The sequence below is a fragment of the Hemitrygon akajei genome, chromosome 7, assembly GCF_048418815.1.
Source record: "Hemitrygon akajei chromosome 7, sHemAka1.3, whole genome shotgun sequence".
Taxonomy (NCBI): domain Eukaryota; kingdom Metazoa; phylum Chordata; class Chondrichthyes; order Myliobatiformes; family Dasyatidae; genus Hemitrygon; species Hemitrygon akajei.
The window spans coordinates 155,627,221-155,651,175 of NC_133130.1; the positions used below are offsets into that span (position 1 = coordinate 155,627,221).

The 23,955-nt window shown below is 39.2% G+C and overlaps 1 protein-coding gene across 5 annotated transcripts in view; it reads left to right on the forward strand.

Moving 5' to 3' along the window:
• Window positions 1-23,955, forward strand: part of LOC140731037 (astrotactin-2-like) — a 1,710,280-nt gene that overhangs the window by 1,536,099 nt on the left and 150,226 nt on the right. For 4 of the 5 annotated variants that reach the window (XM_073052229.1, XM_073052230.1, XM_073052231.1 and 1 more), the window contains one exon: window positions 4,966-5,107. The exons of the other annotated variant lie outside the window; for it this stretch is intronic. In XM_073052229.1, the coding sequence (XP_072908330.1) occupies window positions 4,966-5,107 (142 nt within the window). The remainder of the gene's footprint in view (window positions 1-4,965; window positions 5,108-23,955) is intronic. 5 annotated transcript variants of the gene reach the window in all.

Consider the following 23,955-nt stretch of genomic DNA (forward strand, 5'->3'; position numbering starts at 1 on the left):
GGTCCCTAATTAAGCCCCCGTGTCCAATTGGCAAACTTGGAGAGGTACACGGTGGGGGTGTTGTTAGTTGCAACTATCTGTTATCCATATGTCTCGGAGAACATATGAAAACAGCCTCGTGAGATTTTACACATGACTTTGTCTTCCGAGAAAGAAGTTAAAAAGCATAATCCAATTGAGAATTAGACGTGTGTGTGTGTGTGTGTGTGTGTGTGTGTGTGTGTGTGTGTGTGTGTGTGTGTGTGTGTGTGTGTGTGTGTGTGTGTGTGTGTGTTTTTGAAGTCTCCAAATGAAAACATTGTAGAATTGTGTGTAAATAGGTAAGAATGGTTGAAGAGCAGTGGTGACCAGGCACTGCTGACATATTGATTTTCAACAATTGCCATTGATTCGGAATGATTCCTGCAGGACTGACATCACATCAACCAGGAAGGAGAGATCAGTTATATTATTTGATCTTGAGGGCATAAATAATGCTTAAATACTGAGCATCTCAACTTTACATGGTCAGCTTTTCAATTTATGCACAGAGGTGTTGTCAGCTTGCAACACCAATTAATAACTTGGGAATTTGGAAGTTAATGTCTCCATACCTCAACTCTATTTGTCCCTCTTAGTTCTGTCTCTTCCTACCTACATCTGTGACACTTCACATGCTCTCAATCACTTCAATCGTTTTAGATTCCCTGGCCCTGATCATCTTATTTTCACTATGGACATCCAGTCCCTATACACTACTATCCACCATCAGAAAGGCCTTAAAGCTCTCAGTTTCTTTCTGAACAGACCTACCCAGTTCCCCTCCACCACCACTCTCCTTCATCTGAAAGAACTTATTCTCACCATCAAAATGTCTTTTTCGGCTTCTACCACTTTCTCCTAACCCAAGGTGTAGCCACGGGAACCTACATAGGCACCATTTATGCCTTTTTTTTTGTCAGCTACTCGGACCAGTCCATGTTCCAACCCTGCACCAGTAACACTCCTCAATTCTTTCGATGCCACATTGACAGTTGCATTAGTGCTGCTTTGGGCACCCATGATGAACTCATTAATTTCATCAGCTTTGCCTCTACCCTGCCCTTAAATTTCTTTTCATCTGATCCTTCTCTGACACCTCTCTCCCACTTCTCAATCTCTCTGTCTCCATCTCTGGAGATAGACTATCTACTGATATCTTTTATAAACCTTTTGACTCTCACAACTATCTTGATGTCTTCCCACATTGTCATGTAAGAATTCTATTCCCTTTTCTCACTTCCACTCCCTCTACCGCATCTGTTCTCAGGATGAGGCTTTCCTTTCCAGAACATCAGAGATGTCTTTCTTCAGAAAACAGCCTTTCCCTTTCCACACTATCAAGCTGCCCTCTGCTTCATTTCCCACGCACCTACCCTCGTCCTATTCTCCACCACCATTACAACGATACAGTTCTCCACGAGCCTCCAAATCCAGCACTTCATTCTCTGAAACATCCACCATCTACAAAGGGAATCCTACCACTAAGTATTTCATTCCTTCCCTGCCCCTCCCGCACTCTCAGCTTTCTGTAGAGAATGTTCTCCGCTTGTCTCACTTGTCCACTCGTTCCATTCCGCTGATCTTCCTCCCGGCACCTACCCCTGCAAGTGGAGCAACTACAACACCTGCCCCAACACCTCCTCTCTCACCACCATTCAGAGCCCCAAGCAGGCCTTCCAGGTTTGGCGACACTTCACGTGCGAGACTGTCAGGACCGTTTTACTTTATCCAGTGCTCTTGGTGCAGCCTCTTCTACATTGGCAAGACTCAATGTTGAGCAGGGGACCATGTTGTTGTGTATCTTCACTCCATCTGCCACAAATGGAGAGATTCCCTGGTGACCACCAAATTTAGTTCGACTTCCCATTCTCATTCCAACATGGCGGTGCATGACCACCTCTACTGCCTCGATGAGGCTGCCCTCAGATTTGAGGAGCAACATCTCATATTTTGTCTGGGGAGCCTCCAAACTAACAGCATGAACATCAATTTCTCTATTTTTGGTTAATTTCTCCCCACTCCCCCTCTCTCTTTTTTCATTCCCCATTCTGATTTCCCTCTCAACCGTCCTCTTCTCCTCACCTGCCCATCACCTATCTTCCACCTGTCACCTTCCAGCTTTTTTTACTTCATTCCCCTCCTCCCACACCCACCCACCTACCCCCTTCATCTGAGTTCTCCTATCAGCTCCAGCTTGTATTCCTTCCACATCTCCCACCTTCTTAATCTGGCTTCTGCCGCCCTGCCTCCAGTTCTGATGACGCGTTTCAACCGGAAATGTTGACTGCTTATTTCCCTTCTTAGAGGTCGTCTGACTTGCTGAGTTGTACGCGATGCTCAAGATTTCCAGCATCTGCAGAATCTCTTGCAGATATAAATATGGGTTTTTGTCGTTTTTCACATGTTCGGGGAGCAAGTCAGATCCCTCATTAAACATAAACTGTTGGCAGCCTGAACCAATCCAGTCAGTAAGGAATGTCTGTAATAGGACGATTTGAAATTAGGATGTTTCGCTGCAAGACAAGTCTGATGAGTTGGTAATAGTAGGATGTGCTTGCCAGGGTGGACTAATGCATGCATGTGTGGAAAAAAGGAACAGAAATGGTAAATGCTAGAGAAGCTAAGCAGGTCAGGCAGCAACTGTGACAAAAGAGTTAGTCAATGTTTCTGAATAACGTATACAAAATAATGGAGGAACTCAGCAGGTCAGGCAGCATTTAGAGAAAGGAATAAACAATAGCCATTTCGGGCTGAGACCCTTCATCAAGACAGTGAATGTTTTCATCTAAGGGCAATGCTTCAGCTAAAGCAGTTCAAATCTGAAACATTTACTGTTTTTCTTTCCACGGATGCTGCTTAACTTTTTCCAGTGTTTTGCTTGAGATTTCCAGCATCTCTGTTTTTTTCATTTTCATATTTTCTGTTGTCTTCTGTCGAAATGTGTTGCTCAACTGCAATCCTTAGAACTTAAACCAATTATTCTGATTTTGTTTCTATACTTTCTTATTTGTCTCTGCGTGATCGTCACAAGTTAGGAGAAAATGCTCCTTCATCTGCAAAATCGTTGCAATGGTTTGCTGAAAGGAAGGTGTTGATGTGTCCATGTCGTTGCTTTGCTGTTACATTGAACATGGTACTTTTATATATTCAGTTTACAGAATAACAGGAGCTCTGGATATTTGTAAAATACTTTCACCCTGATATTCAGTTCTTCATGTAAGTGGGATGAGGTGTTTTATTTTTGTTATAGATTTCCCTGAATCACTGTTAATACTGTTTTTAATTACAGTCAATAATACTATAGTACAGAAACAACATACATAAAATGCTGGAGGAACTCGGCAGGTCAGGCAGCATCAATGGAAAAGAGTAAACAGTCGATGTTTCGGACCGAGAGCCTTCCTCAGGACAGATGCTGGAAATCTCAAAAAATAACAGAAAAATATCTTTAAAAGGTTGCAAGTTCAGCAGCGTCTGTGAAAAGAGAAACAGTAAACACTTCAGGCTTTAAACGCTTTAGATGAGGCACTGTCCTTTGGTTGAAACATTATCTGTCTTTTGGAAGTGTCTCAGCCTGAAATGTCGCCTGTTTATTCACTTCCGTAGATGCCGCCTAAGCTGCTGAGTACCTTCACCATCTTCTATGTGTTGTTTTCAATTTCCAGCATTCGCAGACATTCTTGTGTTTACTATAGTACAACATTCAGAAAGAAAAGAGTAAAACGCAGGATATCAGACACCTTCACGAATTTCGAGATACTCCAAACATAGCAGGGATCAGAATTTTATGAGGTATTACTCTACCTTTTGAAAGAAGTAGTTATTGGATCTGTGTTAGTTGTTGAGATTTGAAGAGCTGTTAACATGGGGTTACTCAAAAACAAGCTTAGTCAAAATGGAGAATAGTCTGACTTAAAGGCATGAGGAAATTAATAGCACAGGGGAGGTAAATGAAAGGGGAGTTATGCTACACTATCAAGGTCATTTTTGAAGTTAGGGCAATAAAGCTTTAATAGTAAACATCTGTTTGAGGAAATCAAAGTGTTGAATGTATTGGTATTTAATTCCCAGGCTCCCATCATAGTCAAGAGAACATGAATTCCAAAACTAGTCACATAATTCCTGATTGCTTCCTACTCTCTAGGAATCATGTGCATTTGACTTGATGAATAATGTTTCTATTGTGGATCTTTTGCACGGACTTCAGGGGAATATTATGGATTTCAAGTGGTGGCAAAATCAGAGAATTGATTGATGAAATGTAAATACCATCAAGCTGCAAATTTATCCCACACTGGCAGCTCATTACCTCTATCCCAGGCTCGAAGACATTTGTTTATATAAGATAAATGGCTGCAGCCTATTCTTAAGGAAACAGTGTTGCTGGCCTCTGACAGTTGAACTGTAAGCTGGAAGTCTTCTCTCCCCTCCATTTTTGTAATTGCCTTTATAGTTGTAAATAGTTGTACGCCAATTATTAAACACACAAAATATGCTTTCAATTTTAAACATGGTGATATGTGGCCACACACAGTAAAATAGAGCAAAATAAATGTACACCACACACACACACACACACACACACACACACACACACACACACACACACACACACACACACACACACACACACACACACACACACACACACACACACACACACAATCTGCATTTGTTGGAGACTGAAAAACACCATTAGAAATATTGAATGTTTTATTTTTTTCTGTAAAATATCTTGGGAATTTGGTTAAAAGTAAAATAAAGGAATGAAAGAAAAAGGATAACCCAGTTTTCCCCTAAGTCCTCACCCCCATTGCAGAGGAGCAGCCTGTGAAAATGTCAGAGCTGCTTTGCATGATGCATATCAAGAAGCTTTTGTTGGTCAATGCTTATTTTAACTCATTTGCTTCTCCCCTCTGTTGTGTATTTTTTTTATTTTAACAGGTGAATCTTTGAGCTTTGCTGATGACCTTCTTTCAGGCCTGGGGTCCTCCTGCGTGGTGGTAGGGAAAAACCATGAACTTGCCTCAGAATTGACCACATACTCCTTAATTTTCAAGTGCCTGGAACCAGACAGCTTTTACAAGTAAGCAACTGTTAATTACACATATGCATGTGTAGGTACACAGGTAGAGACACTGGGATTGCCAACTCTGATTGGGTGTATTTATGAAGGTCTCACCCTACGAATTTTCATCCACTTCTCCTGCCATTGGCCGACCTGTGCCTGGCATCACCAATTGGGGGCAAGCAAAGTTTTTCCGAAGTAATTGGATTAATCTTGATAGTTTACTTTTTTTCCTGGATCTCTGATAGGTAATGCAATTTTTTTAAATTCTTGGGTTGCATGAAGATTACTTCAAATTTCAGACATTCCTGGATTTCCCTGGAGTGAAGCAAAGATACTTTACATTTATAAATGGGATCTTTCAAACAATATTTAGTGGTGATTTAAAATAAAATTTGTGGATGAAAAAAGGTAGAGAAGGAAACAAATGTTAACAAACTTGTGATTTGCTACAGTTAGTTTGTACAAACAATTCACAAACTACAGCATTTCTTCTCTAATGACAATTTTTCTTTATCAGGAAGGATGTTTTATGGTTGGTTTGTTTTTCTTAATACGGGGGTCTGTCAAGTCTTGGCAGACAGTGTTTAACACCTCTACGAGGTGCTTTTTATTTTGCTCTCTGCCCGACAGTAGCAGAAGTCACAGCTGAACAAATTTCAGTGATATACCCTTGTGTTTATTCCTTTTGCTGCTGGGTGATTGAATTCTACAGCGGTGTTTGACATGAGAAGGTTTGTGTTTGATGAGTCCCATGTTTCCTGCCAGCTTTCCTCATGTTTACAAACGAGTAAATTCTCAGCCTCTCTTTGCCATGGCCAGATATAAAAACAAATCACCAACAATGGGGTTATTTTTCCTGTTCGCCCTTCGAAGTTCTCACTGGGACATTTTTGTTCTTATTCCTTCGTTGCCTCATCAAAGTTGCTCACCGAACTGCTCAGCAAGGTTTTGAAGTATTAGCCCAAGAAGTTTATGATTGATTCTTGTGTTTGACGGAAAATGTGTGCCTTCCAAGTCCTCTGTAAAAAGTTTGGAAAGTTTTCAATCTATTTCTGAATTAGTCGTGGAGAACTGGAAATGCAAGTCTTTAAATTCCATGGCAGGATCATCCTTTTACACAGGGTATTTACCTGAATGATCTACTGTGCTCTTCCAAAGCTTTTAATATTGCTGAACCGAGTTTTGCTATAATGCCAAATTCATATCATTGCTATCTAAGGTCAGTGTAAATACATCAGTATTTTCCAGCACACTGAAGCATAACTGTGAAAGTGCAGTGACAAATTTATTCAATGGAGGATTTTTGCTTGTATTGCAAACCATTTTCCTCATATTGAAACAGTGACAAGTAATTTGTAATATTTGATGTAATGATATAATTATATTACTTGTTTCTATGTTAAGCCTGCTTCTGGATGTCTAAAATCTTCTCTAGTCATTTGGCAAGGATCCGCTTAACATCAGTTTCACTGGTCCCCTCTGTAATCTTGGAATCTTGGAAGTGATACTTGAGGGTGATAGATTTCAAAGCCTATATTTCTGATGTGAAAGTCTGGAGCTTGTTAATGATATATTGCAGCTCAGGAGACACACAGGATAACTGAAGCTTTAGATTCTGTGGTTAAACACAACCAAGCTCATTTTTCACTTCCACCTTCAGAAGAAACCCAGGGAGACCGGGAAATATCGTTGGCATTGCACTTCAGGAGCGACATGCACATAAATATTTTTTCTGTTAATATAACAGAAACTTCATACACTTCCAGTGCTTAACTGGCCACCCTAATATACATTTGACCTATAGCCACTCACACCATTAGACGCCAAGGGGCAAGGAATGGTGAGGACAGCGGGGAGAGCTACAAAAGCATTTCATTTCAAAACTTGCAAGAATTTCTCCGTAACTTTTGGCAGAAAATTCCATTTTATTTACCAGTTCCCATTTAAAACTACAATCCATGAATCAATAGACTACATTATCTGTGATGTATTAACAAGACAGTAGTATATAGTTGTATCAAAATGCATTAAGGAAGCTAGGTGGTTAATTTACTGGATCAGTATCTAAAGGTCTGGACGTGGGTTTGACTCCCACCAAAGCAGCTGGGGAATTTAAATTCAAAATAAGCTATTTAAGTAAGCCTGGAGATAAGAAAGTGTGCTTCTGTGTTCTTTTGTTGGGAATGTTTTACATTGATGTTTCTGGCATCAGCTTTTCAAACCAGTTTATGAACTAGCTATTCATTGTAATAATAACACACTTGGTAAAAATCATATATTACATTTGTTGATGGGATTCTCTTCATATACTGATGAAGGCAATATGTCTTTGAAGGAAATTCTCATTCGGGATAAGGTGATCCACCTAGAAGTGTCATGTTTATTCAGTAATAAGTCAATCCAAAGTACTAGTAAAGACAAGACAATGTACAACAGTGCAGTAGTAGTAGTGCAATCACTCAAATCGAGCATGAAGTTCTCCTAAAGGGTTGTCTGTTGGTGGGTCCTCAGTGGATTTGAAGCTGATCTGGATCCACATATTCTGGTGCCATGTGGGCAAAAGTAAGACGTGATTGAGGTTAGTGGTTGGGTAAGCAAGCAATGTAAGGATAATGGAAATGGGTCAAGGTGAGGTCCAAGGTGATGCATTCGTAAAGGTCAATGTGTTGGACTTTGAAAGATGATGGAAATACTGTTCCAGAGGTAAATGCAATACGAGAAAGTGTCAACAGTGCATTTGACAAAAGAAAGAGTGCATAAGAATGCAAGGAAGTATGTTTCTAAAGATAGAAAGATTGCCCTGGTTAGCTTTTGGATAAAGCAGATTTAAGACTTGATAATCAAGCAATTTTCATGCAACCTAATGTCTACACTTGTAGTTATTAAAAAACATTGGTCCAAACTTCAGGAACACATTTTTGTTGGCAGTTCATACCCCAAGTTCTAGGCTGGGGACAGGTGTACAGAGAGAGAAAGATTGAGAATTGGCGATTATTGGACCAGTTGGGATCTGAGCCCAGTGTTAGGTTGTCATCAGTCACTGGATGACCAATAGTGTTTGTTTGGGAAGTGGGGTATGATGGCACTGGGCTCCCTGTCCACAAAGCCCTAAACTCAAAAGATTTTAAGCCCTAACTGATATAGATATTTATGGATACCTTCACTATAAGGAGATTATCCACTTCCACTTCAAGATTAGCTTACTTCCCTGTCTAGTCTATGTGGCGAGGTCTAGCTGCGAATACCCACTCAAGGTGGAGATACTTCCAGCAATTGAAGATGTTTATAAACAGTTTATTTTATTTTTAATGATCCCATTTTTTAATTTTTAGATATTTTTTAATACACCTTTAGCACTAACACAGGATTTCTAGATTATAAATGATTTCCTAATAATGGAAAATTTACTAACTAGAAAGGATTTCTGAGCGCTAGTTCAATTCTTGTGAACCTACCAACGAGTTTCAGTTGAGCAAGTCATCCATCACAGAAACCAAAGACTGAGCAATGAATTCTACTTCTTCTTTCTGTCATTCTCCTTGTCATTGCTAACAATCAGTCCCCAATGCATCCTAATAATAGTGTTCTGCTACTAGGTGACATTATCTGCATGTGACGTTTTACAGATGTGGGATAAAGTAATTTATGCAAATGGTCTAAAAGCTTCTGAGGACTATAGTGCAAGTTTGTTGTAGTATTCTGGCTTATGTAGGCCAATTAACATAACCCCATTGTCTTCCGCTTGGCTAATGCCGACAAAAATCTCGTGGTCACTTCACTTTTCAAACCACATCTCTTAGCAGCCAGCCCAGATGTCCTTTTAGTTTCAAATTACTGCTTGTAATTTACATTAAGAACCAAAGACTGGCTCTTATTTGCAAATAGAAGCTGAGCACCAAATGCTTGCTAGGAGTTTAACTTTGTCACAAACAACTCTGACCCTTGAGAAAAGTCATGATGCTGTAGTAGAAGGCTGAGGTTAGTAACAAGCCTTTCAGGCCCTGAAAAGTAAATATCCATTACAAGGTGCACTTGCCCTTCCAGGCAGTGATCAGGATCAGGGCCTGGAGGCACTTGCTGAATAAGTAAGTGCTGGTGTTTGGGTGTAGATGTTGGAGAGTAGTAGGAGCCGAGGAATGTAAAGAGCAAGGCCTCAGGTGCCTCGGGCAATTGTTGAGCAGGGATCTGGAGGCCACAGGATGGAAGGATTCAAGGATCTCCCTGCTGAGCCAGGGAGATCAACGGCCCACAGTGATTACATCTGTACCCTGGTAGAGATGTAAGGGAGACCTATGATTTTGTAAAAGTTAACAAATTAAGTATAGGGATTTTTCCCAATGTCCCAGGCCAATGAAGCTCTGTGAAGAGCCTGCTATCCCAGGAATACCCAACAATGATTATTCCCTAATTTTCCCTGCACTGGTCCAAAGAAAGTGTTACATAGTGAATGATATAATTCAAAGCATGCATGAAATGGATATCATGTCAGCTGCCTACGTGCGCCCATGCTGGTTGGTGCCCAGTTCAGTCTCTGGAGTGACATGAAATGACTGGGTTATTGTGTTTCACCCTAAAGTGGATCAAACTCAGTCAAACAGCGCTGAACAAAGCGACACTGCACAATTACTTTTCAAGGCCTCTCTTCCTGAACCATTTCTTTACCTTTGTTTTTCTTTCAGAAGGAAATTTCAGTTCTGTCGAGCTTTCAATTCTGAGCCCCTTCAATGTAAACACATAAACCACAGAAAAGTAGTCACTTGATACATGATGCATTTCTTTGTTTGAATCAGGTGTACCTGTTCCAAGTTTTAATTCATCCACAATAATAACGACAAAGCAAAATATCAAGCTGCTGGAAGAACCCAACTGTGCAGATAAAGGTGTTGTTGACCCAAAACGATGAGCATCCATTTCTCTCCACTGACGCTGCCTGATTCAGTTCGTCCAGCAGTTTGCTTTCTGCACCAGATTCTAGCTTCTGAAATCTCCTGTCTCTCCAGAGACAAGGTGTAAACATAATGGAACTGGGTCAAGGTGATACACTCTCAACAATAAATGCAATGCATTCGGAAAGATCAGTGCGATAGGCATAAAAAGGCAATTTGAAAGGTTAAAGAAATCCATGCACATATATGTATTGAAATATAAATAGAAGTGATATTATTCAACATAATCTGTATAATATCCTACTTGTGCATTTCAAGACGTGTGATATATGGCCCACTTTACTGGGAATTCATATATATAGGGAATTCTAGCTTCTGGAAGGAACACTAATCAAATTGAAGGGTCGTATTACTTTCTAAGTGTGAAGCGATGAGTTTAAGCAATTTATCATCTGAACCCTGAGATCTAATTACTGCTTTTAATTCTCTCAGCTATTATTCATGTGAGATATTTTCACTTCAGATCAAGTATAAAATTAAAATGCTGTACTCTTCTGGGATTTCCAAATTAACTTCTGTGTGCTTCCACATGCACATATGTACTGAGAACCAGCAATAAAAGAAACATAGGGTTGCAAGTGAGCTGTGTAATTACAGCGATGGATGCATTTACACATTTTTATTAACCTCTGTTGCTATTTTAGTAAAGGGATAATCGCATAAATAATTTGATGCTTTTGATGTAACTGTCACTCTGTGCATATTCACACACATTTGAATAAATAATATAATAGTTATAGAGTCATATAAAAGTATATCACCAAACCAGTCCCTTCGGCCCATCTGATCTATGCTGAACCATTTAAACTGCCTATTCCCATTGACCTGCACCAGTACCAGAGCCCTCCATACCACTACAATTCACATACCTATCCAAACTTCTCTTAAACATTGAAATCAAACTCTTATGGACCACTTGCACTGGAAGCTCATTCCGCACTCTCACGACCCTCTGAGTGAAGAAGTTTTCCCTCATGTTCCCCTTAAACTTTTCACCTTTCACCCTTCACCCATGACCCCTGCAGTTCCACCCAACCTCAGTGGAAAAAACCTACTCGCATCTACCCTACCTATACCCCTCATAATTTTGTATACCGCTATCAAATCTCCTCTCAATCTTTTACATTCCAAGGAATAAAGTTCTTAACCTATTCAATCTTTCCTTATAACTGAAGTCCTCCAGACCCAGCAACGTTCTTGTAATTTTTCTCTGCTATAATGGGGGAAGCAGGGATCAAAAATACATTTATATATTTTCTTATTTTAGGAAGTTATACCTTTTGTTGCTGTTGGCTGCTGCTATATAATGTATACATAGGATCTGTACATCAATTATTGCTTTAAGACTATAAGATTAAAACTAATGGCCTGAGACATGTTAAGAATTGTACGTGGTTGGTAACAAAAATCAAATGGAATATCAAGAATGAGATTTTCCACAGTGCAAATCAACAAGACTTGATGAAATGAAGTCTTCAACAAATAAAAAATTATTTATATTGACCATTAAAAAGTATTCAGGTGTCTTCATTTTTCCAAATAGCCTGAGAATGGAAAATTGTTAATTGAGAGTTATTTTGGGTGTTAGAGTCTCTCACTTACCATAGATTCTTAATCCTTTTCTGGAGGGAATAGACATCTAATAAATTTGATTTAGCATGGAATTTAGTGCAGTGGGCTCAGGTCTGAATGCCAGAATTTCCTCCAATAAATTTCCCACGACAAAATCAACCCAGAAGTAAAGGATTGTTCTCCTCTAATGTCTTTGACACAAGCACATGTAGAAAACACACTCATTCCGCAGGGAGGATGTATAGACGCCTTACAGATGACATGATAATTGAACTTTGACCTCTGTTGCCCCGAGCAGTAATAGCACCATGCTAACCACTATGCTACATCGGCTGGGTGCTCCGGTTTCCTCCTACAGTTGAAGGACACATGGTTAGTAGGTTATTTGGCAATTGTAAATTGTCCCATGATTAGGCTAGGGTTAAACCAGGGCATGGCTCGAAGGGCTGTGCTGTATCTCAATCAATAAATAAGTATGCAAATACTCCTACTTGCAGTATCATCACATAGTGCTGAGACACTTTTCCTGTTGCACTCCAGCACATCATCTGTGACAAGTAACACCATTATTTTAATGAACATCCAAAATTTAAATCAATATTCAACAAAAGCACAAAGCTAAAGTCCAAGTGATTAAACATTGCATCAGAAATCCTTGCAGGCAGTTTTGGATCCCTGTCACACTCTTTTTTTTCTGAACTTAGTTATAGCCATTCATATTTTTACCTGGCAGTATTACTTATAACAGTTCCAAAAAAAACTGTAGAAAATGACTGGACTGCAAAACTGGTAGCAGAAACATCTCCGATATTGGCCCTTATTATATTGACCAAATAAATCATATTCATCTCAATAAATGCAGAGTCATTATTTCATTTCTACTTTGGAATATATCCTTCCTGACATTAGTTAATTTGGGTTCCAATTAGAAATCACCTGCAGTATTTACCAGGCCCATCAAAAAGTTAACAAAACTCAAGTGACCTCTAGTGCAATGTACTTTGCTGTACACATGCACTCTTAATGCACATTTGACCCTTGAAATGACGTCCAGAGCCAGCCAGCCAGACAGACAGAGCACTTATTAAAGATCTTTAAAATGTACAGTGTAATGGACCAAACTCTGGTCACCCCATTATAGGAAGGATGCAGAGGCTTATGAAGAGGTTTCCTAGGATTCTGCCTGAAACTGCAGGCATGTGTTATGGGGTACAAGGTTGGGCAGTCTTAGGTTACTTTTGCTGGGGTAGGGGACCAGCCAGATGTTTGTAAGATTATAAGCCGGTACCTTTCCCCATGTTAGAAAACTGTGCATGAGAGAGTGTAAGTTCAAGAGACACGTGCAGGGTAAGTTTTTACACTATGTTGGTGGATGCCAAGAATGCACTATCAGGGATTGTGGTGGTGGAGGTAAATACAACAGAAACATTTAAGGTTGCATCCAACCTTAAAGACTCCCGTCATCCAGGACAACAGGAAGGAGATACAGGAGCCTGAAAACACACACTCAATGATTCAGAAACATCTTCTTCTCCTCTGCCATCCGATTTCTGAATGGACGTTGAACCCAGGAACACTACCTCACTAATCTTTACACTACTTATTTAATTTTAATGTAACTATTTGTTAGATTTAACTATTTTATGTAAATACTGTATTATGTATAAAACTGAATTACTGTAGATATATACAGTACATCTACTGTAATTCACAGTTTTTTATTATTAAGCATTTCATTGTACTGCTGCAGAAAAGCAACGCATTTCATGACATATGCTGATGATATTAAATCTGATTCTGATTATGATTCTTAGGCAGGCACATGAATGCACACAGAAAGGAGGGATATGACCAGAAGGGATTCGTTTAGTTCGGCATTTAATTAGTTTGGCACAATATTGTAGGCAACAGGGCCTGCTAAAGTAACAAATTTCATGACACATGCCGGTGATAATAAACCTGATTATGATTATGATTCGATTCCTGTGTTACACTCTTCTGTGTTCTAAATTCCACTGTTACTGGTGAATGAATGGTAGTCATCAGATGTTTGAATTATCCTTGTCAAATTAACTTTCCCCATGCATTCCCCAAGATGGAAGCGGTGCATCTCTCTCTTTGGATTACCTGAATCTGCCCTGATTTACAAGTAAAAGTGTTTCTTTTGGACTTCCTGCTTGATTTCTTTGTTATTTCCATGTTTAACAGTTACATTGTAGACTTCCTCCACCAGAAGTTCGGAGTGCGACCTTGGAAGTGTGAATGTTTAGACATTGATTCATTGCCAAATCAGGTAGAAAAAGTGAAAACAAACGAAAGCTTTTTAGTCGTCAAGTCCAACAACACAGAAACATATCCTTAGGCATAATCATCTCTGCTGACCTTTGAGTACCAAGAAGAGAAGAAAAACTGAATTAATATTAAAGAGGAAAGAGACAGAAGCTAGAAATAGATGTAATTGTTTCAAATCTGCAAAAGGAATGAAAACCTGAATGAGAGATTACAGTCGTAAAACTTAATTGTCAGTGCCAGTGAGGATGCTTGGAAGTAATTAAGACTAATTTCATCATTGAAGGAATACCTAGATTTAAACTAATTTTAGCATTCTATAATTAGTTCATATCTATTCAAGTGACTTTGCAGTATTCAATGTATTCAATGCACCTATCAAGAACTGCCCATCTCAGGGCAATGACTTAAAGTTTTCTGTATTGAAACTTGCCTCGAGTTTTAGACAACATTCAGCCTTGGGCTAATAAATGGCAAACGGCCATTTGTGTGGAGTTCAGCCATGCTCTCCATGACAGGATGATTTCCCTCCCACATCCGGGAGACATACAGGTCACCTAGCTGGCTGCTATATTTACCTCAGTAGAGGTTAACGGTATAAAGAATGGAAGAGTTCTTGAAGGGCACCAATGAGAAAGGATAAGTTGCAAGGGAGCAAACAAATAGTAAGAGAAGGAATGGGACTAACAGGATTACTGTTCTGGGAGTTACCATGGACCTGGTGAATGCATTGTGTGTTGTTGTAAGTTAAGAGCCAGGTGGACAAGTTCAACAGCACTTCTATGATAGAAATCCTGCCATAAGAATCCTTGTGGTCACATAATCAAGGTAGCTGGAAGGGGCTGTGTATTCGACATTATAAGTTATATTTCTCAAGGTATATGCTAACTTCCTGACTCCCACAAGGCCTTTCATCATCGATGAGTAAGGAATGTGATAAAAAATGTCCTTGCCTGAACAAGTGCTGCCAGAGACGAGAGGAAGAAGAAACCGACAGTATGCTAATGGGTAGGAGGCTTGGTGGCTTAGGTCGAGCATGGACTATTAAGGTTGAGTTGCTTGCTTCTTATCAAAAGTCCCACACACTCATATGGCACAAAAACTGGACAATCAGCCATCATATCTATGGACTATGTCAATTATCACCCACTCACCCTTTGTACTAGCTTTTCAACCATTGCCTCTTCCATCTTAGTGATTCATGTGCTTGCTCAGATGCTTCCTAAATGTTCTGTGCTTCATATTCCATTGAATTCTATAAAATCCAATATATTTGGAAGAAATCATATCAAAAAACAATTTTCATTCAATGGATTGGTGGGAAAAGAGTGAAAAACAGTTAAGTTGTGCACGAGCAGAGGAGACTCGTTAAGTCCTGAAGTCTTTAAAGGTGACAGGGCAATTAGATATCAATAACAAACAATGGGCTTCCTGGCTTCATAACTGAAGGCATTAAGTTTAAATCTAAGAATGATGGACAAAATTATGATAAACCATTATTTGCCGTCCAGCTGAATATTGTGTCCAGTTCTGAGTGCCAAAGCCCTGCAATAGGATTGAATGAAGGGTCTTGGCCTGAAATGTTGACTGATTATTCCTCTCTGTAGATGCTGTCTGACCCACTGATTTTCTCCAGCATTTTGTATGTTTTGATTTCCTGTTGGTGCAGTGGCTGCTTACACATTAGACTGACAGGTTTAACAGGCATCTCACCTTCAAACAACCTAATTGCTAGAAAGGAAACGTGAAGGCACTTACTTCCTCAAATTTCCCTTTAATTTGTACCATGAATGAAGAGACCATTCACTCCCTTATATAGTGAAGCCTATCATTATCTTTCATTCACCTTTGTTATAAGAATAGCAATGCCAGTTTATTGACGTGCCCATGTTTATACTGCTAGATCTCAACTTCTTTAATTTTCTTGGTTGCTGCATTCAGGTAGCAGGAATACTAAAACAAAAAGTGCATTTCAAAAATAGGTGATAATTTAGAATTGCCATTTTTATTTGATTTTTTACATGTGGGGGTCTAATTTTCTTGTTGATGTTTGCATGATTTTTTTACATGTGGGGAGGGTTGATGTTCTTGTTGATGTTTGCACAATTTGTTGTTTTTTTTGCACATGGGGATGGTTGATGTTCTTCTCTGAATGGGTTCTGTGGTTCTCTTTGCTTCATGGCTGTCTGTAGAGAAGCTGAATCTCAGAGTTGTATACTACAGACATACCTTGATAATTTGACATACTTTGGCACGTACGTTGAATCCTTTATTAGCAAAAATGCAATTCTTAGTCACTACCAGATAACCTTAATAGTATTTCAGCCCAAAACATCGTCACTACCTCCTCCCATAGATGCTGTCTGGCCTGCTGAGTTCTGCCAGCATTTTGTGTTTTTATTTATTTCCAGCATCTGCAGATTCACTCGTGTAACCTTAATAGTGCAATGTCTTTAAACTGAGACTGAAGATGGCTAGTGCTCTTTGCTAACCAAGCAAGCATGGCTGTAAACCTATGCACTTGAAATACACTTACAAATTTACCAACAAACTGCCTTGTCTCCTGGATAATTGAAGTTGACCAGACTACTTTTCTAGATGCGGAGAAATTAAGAGCATGTTTACCATGTATTAGAGAAGTAATCCACTGCAATTATAGAATTAGTTCAATGTTACTATGTTACCAGTTGCCTTTTGAATCATAACACAGGATAAAGAAGGGTTTGCTTTGCTCTGATTTATGTACTCATCAGGAACTCAGTTAGAATGTGCAACCTGCATACAAAAGGTTTTGCTCAGGATAACGGATGCAATTACATGAGTAATTAATGATGGCAATCTAATAGTCATTCTAATTATAGATTTTAAAATGGCCTTTGACGCTTCAAAAATTATGGCCTAACCGTCCACAGACATGAGAGTTACGGGTGGTCTGAGGGTGAAACCAGAGCTTCCAATTCCATGATGTATATTGAAACAATATGGGTTTGTGTGTATGGCAGTAAAATGACCATAAAGAAAACTCTTTTTGACACTCACAAATGATGCGCCATATGTTGTTGATCGAAGGAATTACTAGATCCATTGATGCTATCACAGGATGGGCAATAGAAAATTTGACTAACTCTCAAAGGTGCCGTGAGTTCAGAAATAAGACCAACAGCATCAATGTTGAGTGATCCCCCTGCTGTAAATAAAAACATTACAATTAGCTGCTTTCCATTTCAGAACATAATTCTCATCCCTCTCCTGTGATCATTTGTTTCAGGCTGTTAAGTATCTAGGATGACTTGCATCACTTTCCAGACTCAAGTCATCTCACCTTCATCAGATGCAGGCTCATCCAGACTCATCTGCATTCTTCAATGAGTGCTGAGGCGAGTCATGAAATTGTGATCTCTGCATATGTATTTGGTAATAAACAAAGCAGTTAGCTGATGAGTTCAAAGAACAGAAAATACTCATGCCTTACATTCCACAATTAATCAGGCATGCCAACCCCACTGTCCGATTACAGCTCTAGCCAATTTAAAGTCAAGTAAAAAAATTATTATCGGAGTACATACATGTCGCCACATAAAACCCTGGGATTCTTTTTCCGTGGGCATATGTAGCAAATCTATAGAATGGTAACTGTAAACAGGATCATTGGTAGACCCTTTGCTTTGTAACAACAGATTAAGTCTGAAGTTACAAGACCACATATGCTGGAAATCTGGAGGATCTCAACGGCTCAGGCGGCTTCCATGGCGGGAAATAGTCCATCAATTTTTCATCTTCAGCTCAGAATGCCAACTGTGCATTTCCCTCCATGGACTGTCTGAATTTAACTTCAAAACATACTGCGTGTCACATTGTCTCATTAGTTGCATTCGAGTATATCACAATTTGTTGAAAAACTTGATGTGGATATCTGGAAATACTTGTCTGGATATTTATTCCCAGTGACAAAACACCAAATTACAGCAGCTACAAAAACCTTCTGCTGCACTTCCAGAAGTCATTTCCAATACTACGATATTGTGCGTTTATTTTTGTCACATGTGCCAAGATACTGTGAAAAGGTTGTCTTGCATACTGCTTTTACAGATCAAATCATTACACAGTCATAGAATTAGGTAAAACAATAACAATGCAGAATCAAGTGTAAAAGTTACAGAGAAAGTGTTGTGCAAGTTAACAATAAATTGCAAGATCATAAGCAGTTGATTGTGAGGCCATTTTATAGTACGAGAAGTCCATTCAAGGGTCTGATAACAGTGGGAATAGAAGCAGCTCTTGAGCTTGGTTATACGTGCTTTCAAGCTTTATATCTTCTACCTAATAGGAGAAGGAAGTAGAGAGAATGCTTGGCATGGGTGAGATTTTTGATTAAGTTGGCTGCTTCACTGAGGCAGCAAGAGGTATAGACAGAGTACACAGAGGGGAAGCTGGTTCCTGTGACATAATGAGCTGTGCCCATAACTCACTGCAGTTCACATTCAGAGCATTTGCCACACCAAGCTATTATGCATCCAAACAGAATGCTTTCTATGGTGCATGAATAAAAATTGCTAAGGGTTGTCAGATTCATGCCAAATTTCTTTAGCCTCCATACGAAATAGAAGCATTGGTGAGCTTGCTTGGTCGTGACATCTGCGTGGCTAGACAGGACAGGCTACTGGAGATGTTCACACCTGTGAACATAATCCTCTTAATCATGTAAACAAGAGCATTTGCTCTGCCTCCATTTTGAATTCAATGACCAAATCTATTTTTTTTTTTGTTGACATTGAGGAAAAGGTTGTTGTGAAGGCACCATGTCATTAAGTTTTCTATCTCCTTCCTGCACTACAACTCATTGTTATTTGAGATGTAGCTCACTACAGTGGTGTCATCTGTAGCTCTTTACATGGGGTTAGAGCAAAATCTAACCTTGCAGTAATGAGTGTACAGTATAAAGAGTAGAGTAGGGAGCTGAGGTTGGAACTTTATGAGCACCAGTGTTTAGAATAATTGTGGCAGGGCTGTTGCTGTCTATCCTTACTCCTGTCTGTTGGTCAGAAAGTCAAGGATCCAATAGCAGAGGGAGGCATTAACTCTCAGGGTCCAGAATTTGCTTGGAATAAAAATATTGAAGACAGAACTGTAGTCAGTAAGTGATAGTCTGATGTAAGTATCTTTACTTTCCAGATGCTCCAGAGATGAGTGTAGGGCCAGGGAGATGGTGTCTGCCATAGAGCTGTTTCAGCAGAAGGCAAATAGCAGTGTATCAATGTTGTCTGGAAAGCTGAAGTTGATGCATACCATGACCAGTCTCTGGAAGTAATTCAGGACAGTTGATGTAAGAGCCACTAGGTGGTAGACAGCAAGGCACATTATCTTGTTTGTCTTGGGTACTAGGATGATAGTGGTCTTCTTAAAGCAGGACAAAACACAGCCTGAAGCAGGGAAAGGAGATTTCTGGTCAATTCTTTCCGAATTTCTTTGAAGTTATTTGTGTATGTTGGAAAGTAAAAAGCAAGTAGAATGAAAAGAGAGCAATGGATAGAAAAAATAGACCAAGGAAAGAATAAAAAGAGATTTAACTTTAAAATGTGAATATTTAATCTATTAAAAGTTCTAGGAACTTCCTCCAGGCAATGTCCATCAACTCACGGAGCTGTGTTCTGAAACTGAAGATTGAATAAATTATATAAGGGTATCTATTTCCCTTTTCACAATTCTGTGAAAATGTTTCAGTACTTTACGTTACCTCAGAAATACTCTCACTTTAAGTTTTTCTATCTTACAAACGTTTGTAGATAAAATCAGCATATACTTTGGCTTTTGCCATGGCACCAATGTCTATGCATGCATTTCCAGAATTGTTAAATATTATCCCTCATCAATCAATTTAAATAACTTTATCTCTAAACCACAACAGATTTTGTGATGGGATGGAGTCTGTTGAGGAGCATTTATAATAAATGTAATTTTATATCGGTAATGTTGCTATGTGCATACTTATAGATGTTAGATTAACAGTAGCTGACATGGGAATTTAGTATTTTACCAAACTGAACATGGGCTGTCTCACTGAGGAACAAAATCAAAGGAAGTATCAGTCAGTCTTATTTTGACGATTTTGTTTAACCAGTTTGACAACTGGAATCAATGATTCGAATTTATAAAGAATTAAATTGCTGCTTATTATCTTCTAATTTTGGTAATTGTGTGTTTTTAGTTGTTGATCATGCTTTCTTTGTTTATAGAGTTTCTTGTGAAGTCACAGTGCAGTCAGCAGAGTGTTTCTGACTCAACGTTCTCCATCTTGTGTTGGTATTGTTTCAATCATTATCAGGGATTTCCCTTCCATCCTCAGCACTTGTGGTGTTTGTAAACAAGATAATTTGGAATAGTTTTCAAATAGTCACATATGGATGAAATCCAGAATCAGTCAATTAGAATCATTGCGGGTATATTTTTTGTCTTTTATGTTATCATAGTCCCATTAATTCAAAACATATTTCTGCTTTACGATGGACTTCAATATGCTTTTATATGTCAATTCCAGCATTGAAATAATGGAGACTTTTATTTAAACCAAATTGGAATGGATTCATTGTTTTTCTCTCTTATTTTGTCAATGTAATTGTTCTATGGACAATTGTATTTAGAACAATTGTGAAATATGGTTAAAAGTTCACTATAATGCTGTAAGGTGCAGGAGTGAAACAGCACGCAACATTTTGGGCTATGAGAATTTTGTCATTCGCTTCTTATTGATCTTGTAACCACGATAATAATAAATGTGATTGTTAACATTTGCTCTGACCATAGCAGAGTCATATTCCAGTGCTACATCTGAATTCACTAAAGCAATATTAGATTAATTCCCTATGTTAGAAATTCCTCACATTCTTGTCTCCCTTTTGTCTTTCTAGAATATTGCCAACAAATAATATGATGCTTGAAGCAGGCCAAACCACATGAACTAACTGATTTTCAGATTGTTGTATTAAAAAGAGTTTATTTTTCAAATTGTCTTCAAAAGTTTATATTCTATCTCTTGAACAATGCATATCCCTTCCGTTTATTCACTCTTCCTCCTGGCATGGACAGATTTGCAGAGCAAGGTTTGCATTTGGTCTTCCTGTCACAGCAGTGACTTCGCTACTATTAAGCAATAGTTGTAGATTCAAAAGGTTAATGGCTAATACATTTACCCCTAACCGAGAAAGGAAGAATATAACTAGCTGATGAAGCTGATAGTGTCAGTGCAAAGATCAAGGCTGAATTGCATTTTAGAAATAGCATACTAATCTTTGCCCAACTTCTGGTAATCCAAACTGTCAAACTTTCTGAACTGCATCATTGTTACCAATTAGTTTAACACTTTGGGTCCTTGTTTCTTCTTACTAGAGTGATGACTAGGCTGAGATATACTTGTTCTGGTTCAGATGGAATTAGATTGAAAATTCACAACTTCTCTTTACTGTGTTTTCCGAATGGATTGTTTTCATAGAACAATGGTCCTTTTCAGGCCATTTGCCTCTGGGTTCTAGTTATTGAGAGGAAGTTGTTCAATATATACTTCAGTGATTCATTTGTAAGTCATCGTCATTTTGTGCAAGTCATATGACATGCCAATCAGGGTCTCATGACTATGAATGTCATTGGAAATGTTTTTCGACAGAAGTGGTTTGCAATTGCCTTCTTCTGGGCAGTGTCTTTACAAGATGGGTGCAGAGATTATCTGTCTTGTGCCAGTAGATTTGTGGTGTGCACCAGCTCCTCCTATGGCCATCCACCGCTTGCTCCCATGGCTTCACATGCCCCTGGTTGGGGGATTGTGCAGGTGCTACACCTTGCCCAATGGTGACTTGCTGGCTAGCAGAGGGAAGGAACACCTTGAACCTGGAAGAGACATATCTCCACCCCACCACCCAGTGTGGAGAACAGTGTAGCCAACAGCTCTCTGCAGATTTCCTAACTGAATGCACAATAAAAGTGTACGAAGGATTTATAAAATTTTGTAACTAAGGTATGCAGTTGGCCATAAACCATTTACTCATGCACAGAGAAACCATTATTGCTATCTCCCTGATAGGTAGACAACATATTTTACATGGGTCCTTAATTCTCTCCGCAGATCAACGTGGGAGTTTGTGCTTTCTTTTGTTTTTTGACCTCAAGTGAGCCTCAGTACTCAATTCAGATAAATTGATGGAAATATCTAAAATCAAGGCAGAAATGCCAAATACAATAGGGCGTAGGTTTAAGATGAGTAGGAAAAGTTTTAAGGAGATGTTCGAGGCAATTTTATTTTGCATTGAGGGTTGTAGGTGTTGTAAGGAGAATAGAGGGATATGGGTGTGGTGTAGGTGGGAGGGATTAGTGTTTGGGTGTTTTTGATTTGCTTTTTAGCCTGTTCAGCACAACATAGTGGGCCAAATGGCCTTCTCCTGTTCTATACTGGTCTATGTTTAATGTCAAAGAAGCATTTAAACAGGCATAAGAACAGGAGGACTATAGACCATGTGCAGACAGATTGGCATAGTTTAAGTTGGCATCACCATTGGCACTGTCATCTTTCGTCAAAGAGCCTATTCCTGTTGGGCACTGTTTTATGTTCAATATTGTATGACATTGACTCTTGGTGGTGATAGAAATTGTACTTGTAGTTTAAGTCTGAGCAAACCCATTGCTTTAACTTTGGCAGGCCAAACAATAGGCTCATGCTCTGGGTAGAACAACTGTTTTTGTAAGTCATTTTTTTCTCTAGTCCTGAAGCAGGATCTCTGCCCGAAATGTCGACTATACTCCTTTCCATAGATGCTACCTGGTCTACTGAACTTCTCCAGCATTTTGTGTGTGTTGCTCAGATTTCCAACATCTGCAGATTTTCTCTTGCTCATTTTCATAAGTACTTCTTAACCACTGTCTACATCTTGGGCATTCTTCAGTTGAATCATTATATCTCCATTCGTTTGCTGCTGCTTTGTTTCTTCTTCACTTGGGCTACAAAGCTGTTCATTTGTTTCAAATCTCAGTCAGAATAGCTTCTCAGGACCTTGCTTCTGAAGCTCATGTCCTTACCTTTTACATACAGAATGTACCAGTGGAAGTATTATACAGTTACATTAAAGATCTCCTGTCCAGCTGCAGGGTTTTGATCACCAAGATGCAGGTATGATGCTGGGTGTTGGTAATGGAAGCTTGAATTTTAGTAATGCTCGCCAGTGAGTGAATGCACCAAGTGGAAGTAACTTTTTATACCAAGCTGCAAACACTTTCATCATCATCATCATCATTATGTGCCGTGTCACATGACATAGGAGATCATGGTCTTTGGCCATGACTTTTCTTGGCAAATTTATCTATGGAAGTGGTTTGCCATTGCCTTTTTCTGAGCAGTGTCTTTACAAGTCAGGTGATCCCAGCCATTATTTGCTTTTGGTATGCTGGCCTTTATAAATTAGAGCATTGAGTATAGGAGTTGGGATGTAATGTTAAAATTGTACAAGGCATTGGTGAGGCCAAATTTGGAGTATTGTGTACAGTTCTGGTCACCGAATTATGGGAAAGATGTCAACAAAATAGAGAGTACAGAGAAGATTTACTAGAATGTTACCTGGGTTTCAGCACCCAAGTTACAGAGAAAGGTTGAACAAGTTAGGTCTTTATTCTTTGGAGCATAGAAGGTTGAGGGGGGACTTGATGGAGGTATTTAAAATTATGAGGATGATAGATAGAGTTGACGTGGATAGGCTTTTTCCATTGAGAGTAGGGGAGATTCAAACTAGAGGACATGAGTTGGGAGTTAAGGGGCAAAAGTTTAGGGGTAACACAAGGGGGAACTTCTTTACTCAGAGAGTGGTAGCTGTGTGGAATGGGCTTCCAGTAGAAGTGGTAGAAACAGGTTCGGTTTTGTCATTTAAAGTAAAATTGGATAGGTATATGGACAGGAAGGGAATGGAGGGTTATGGGCTGAGCGTGGGCCAGTGGGACTAGGTGAGAGTAAGCATTCAGCACGGACTAGAAGGGCTGAGATGGCCTGTTTCCATGCTGTAATTGTTATATGGTTATATGGCT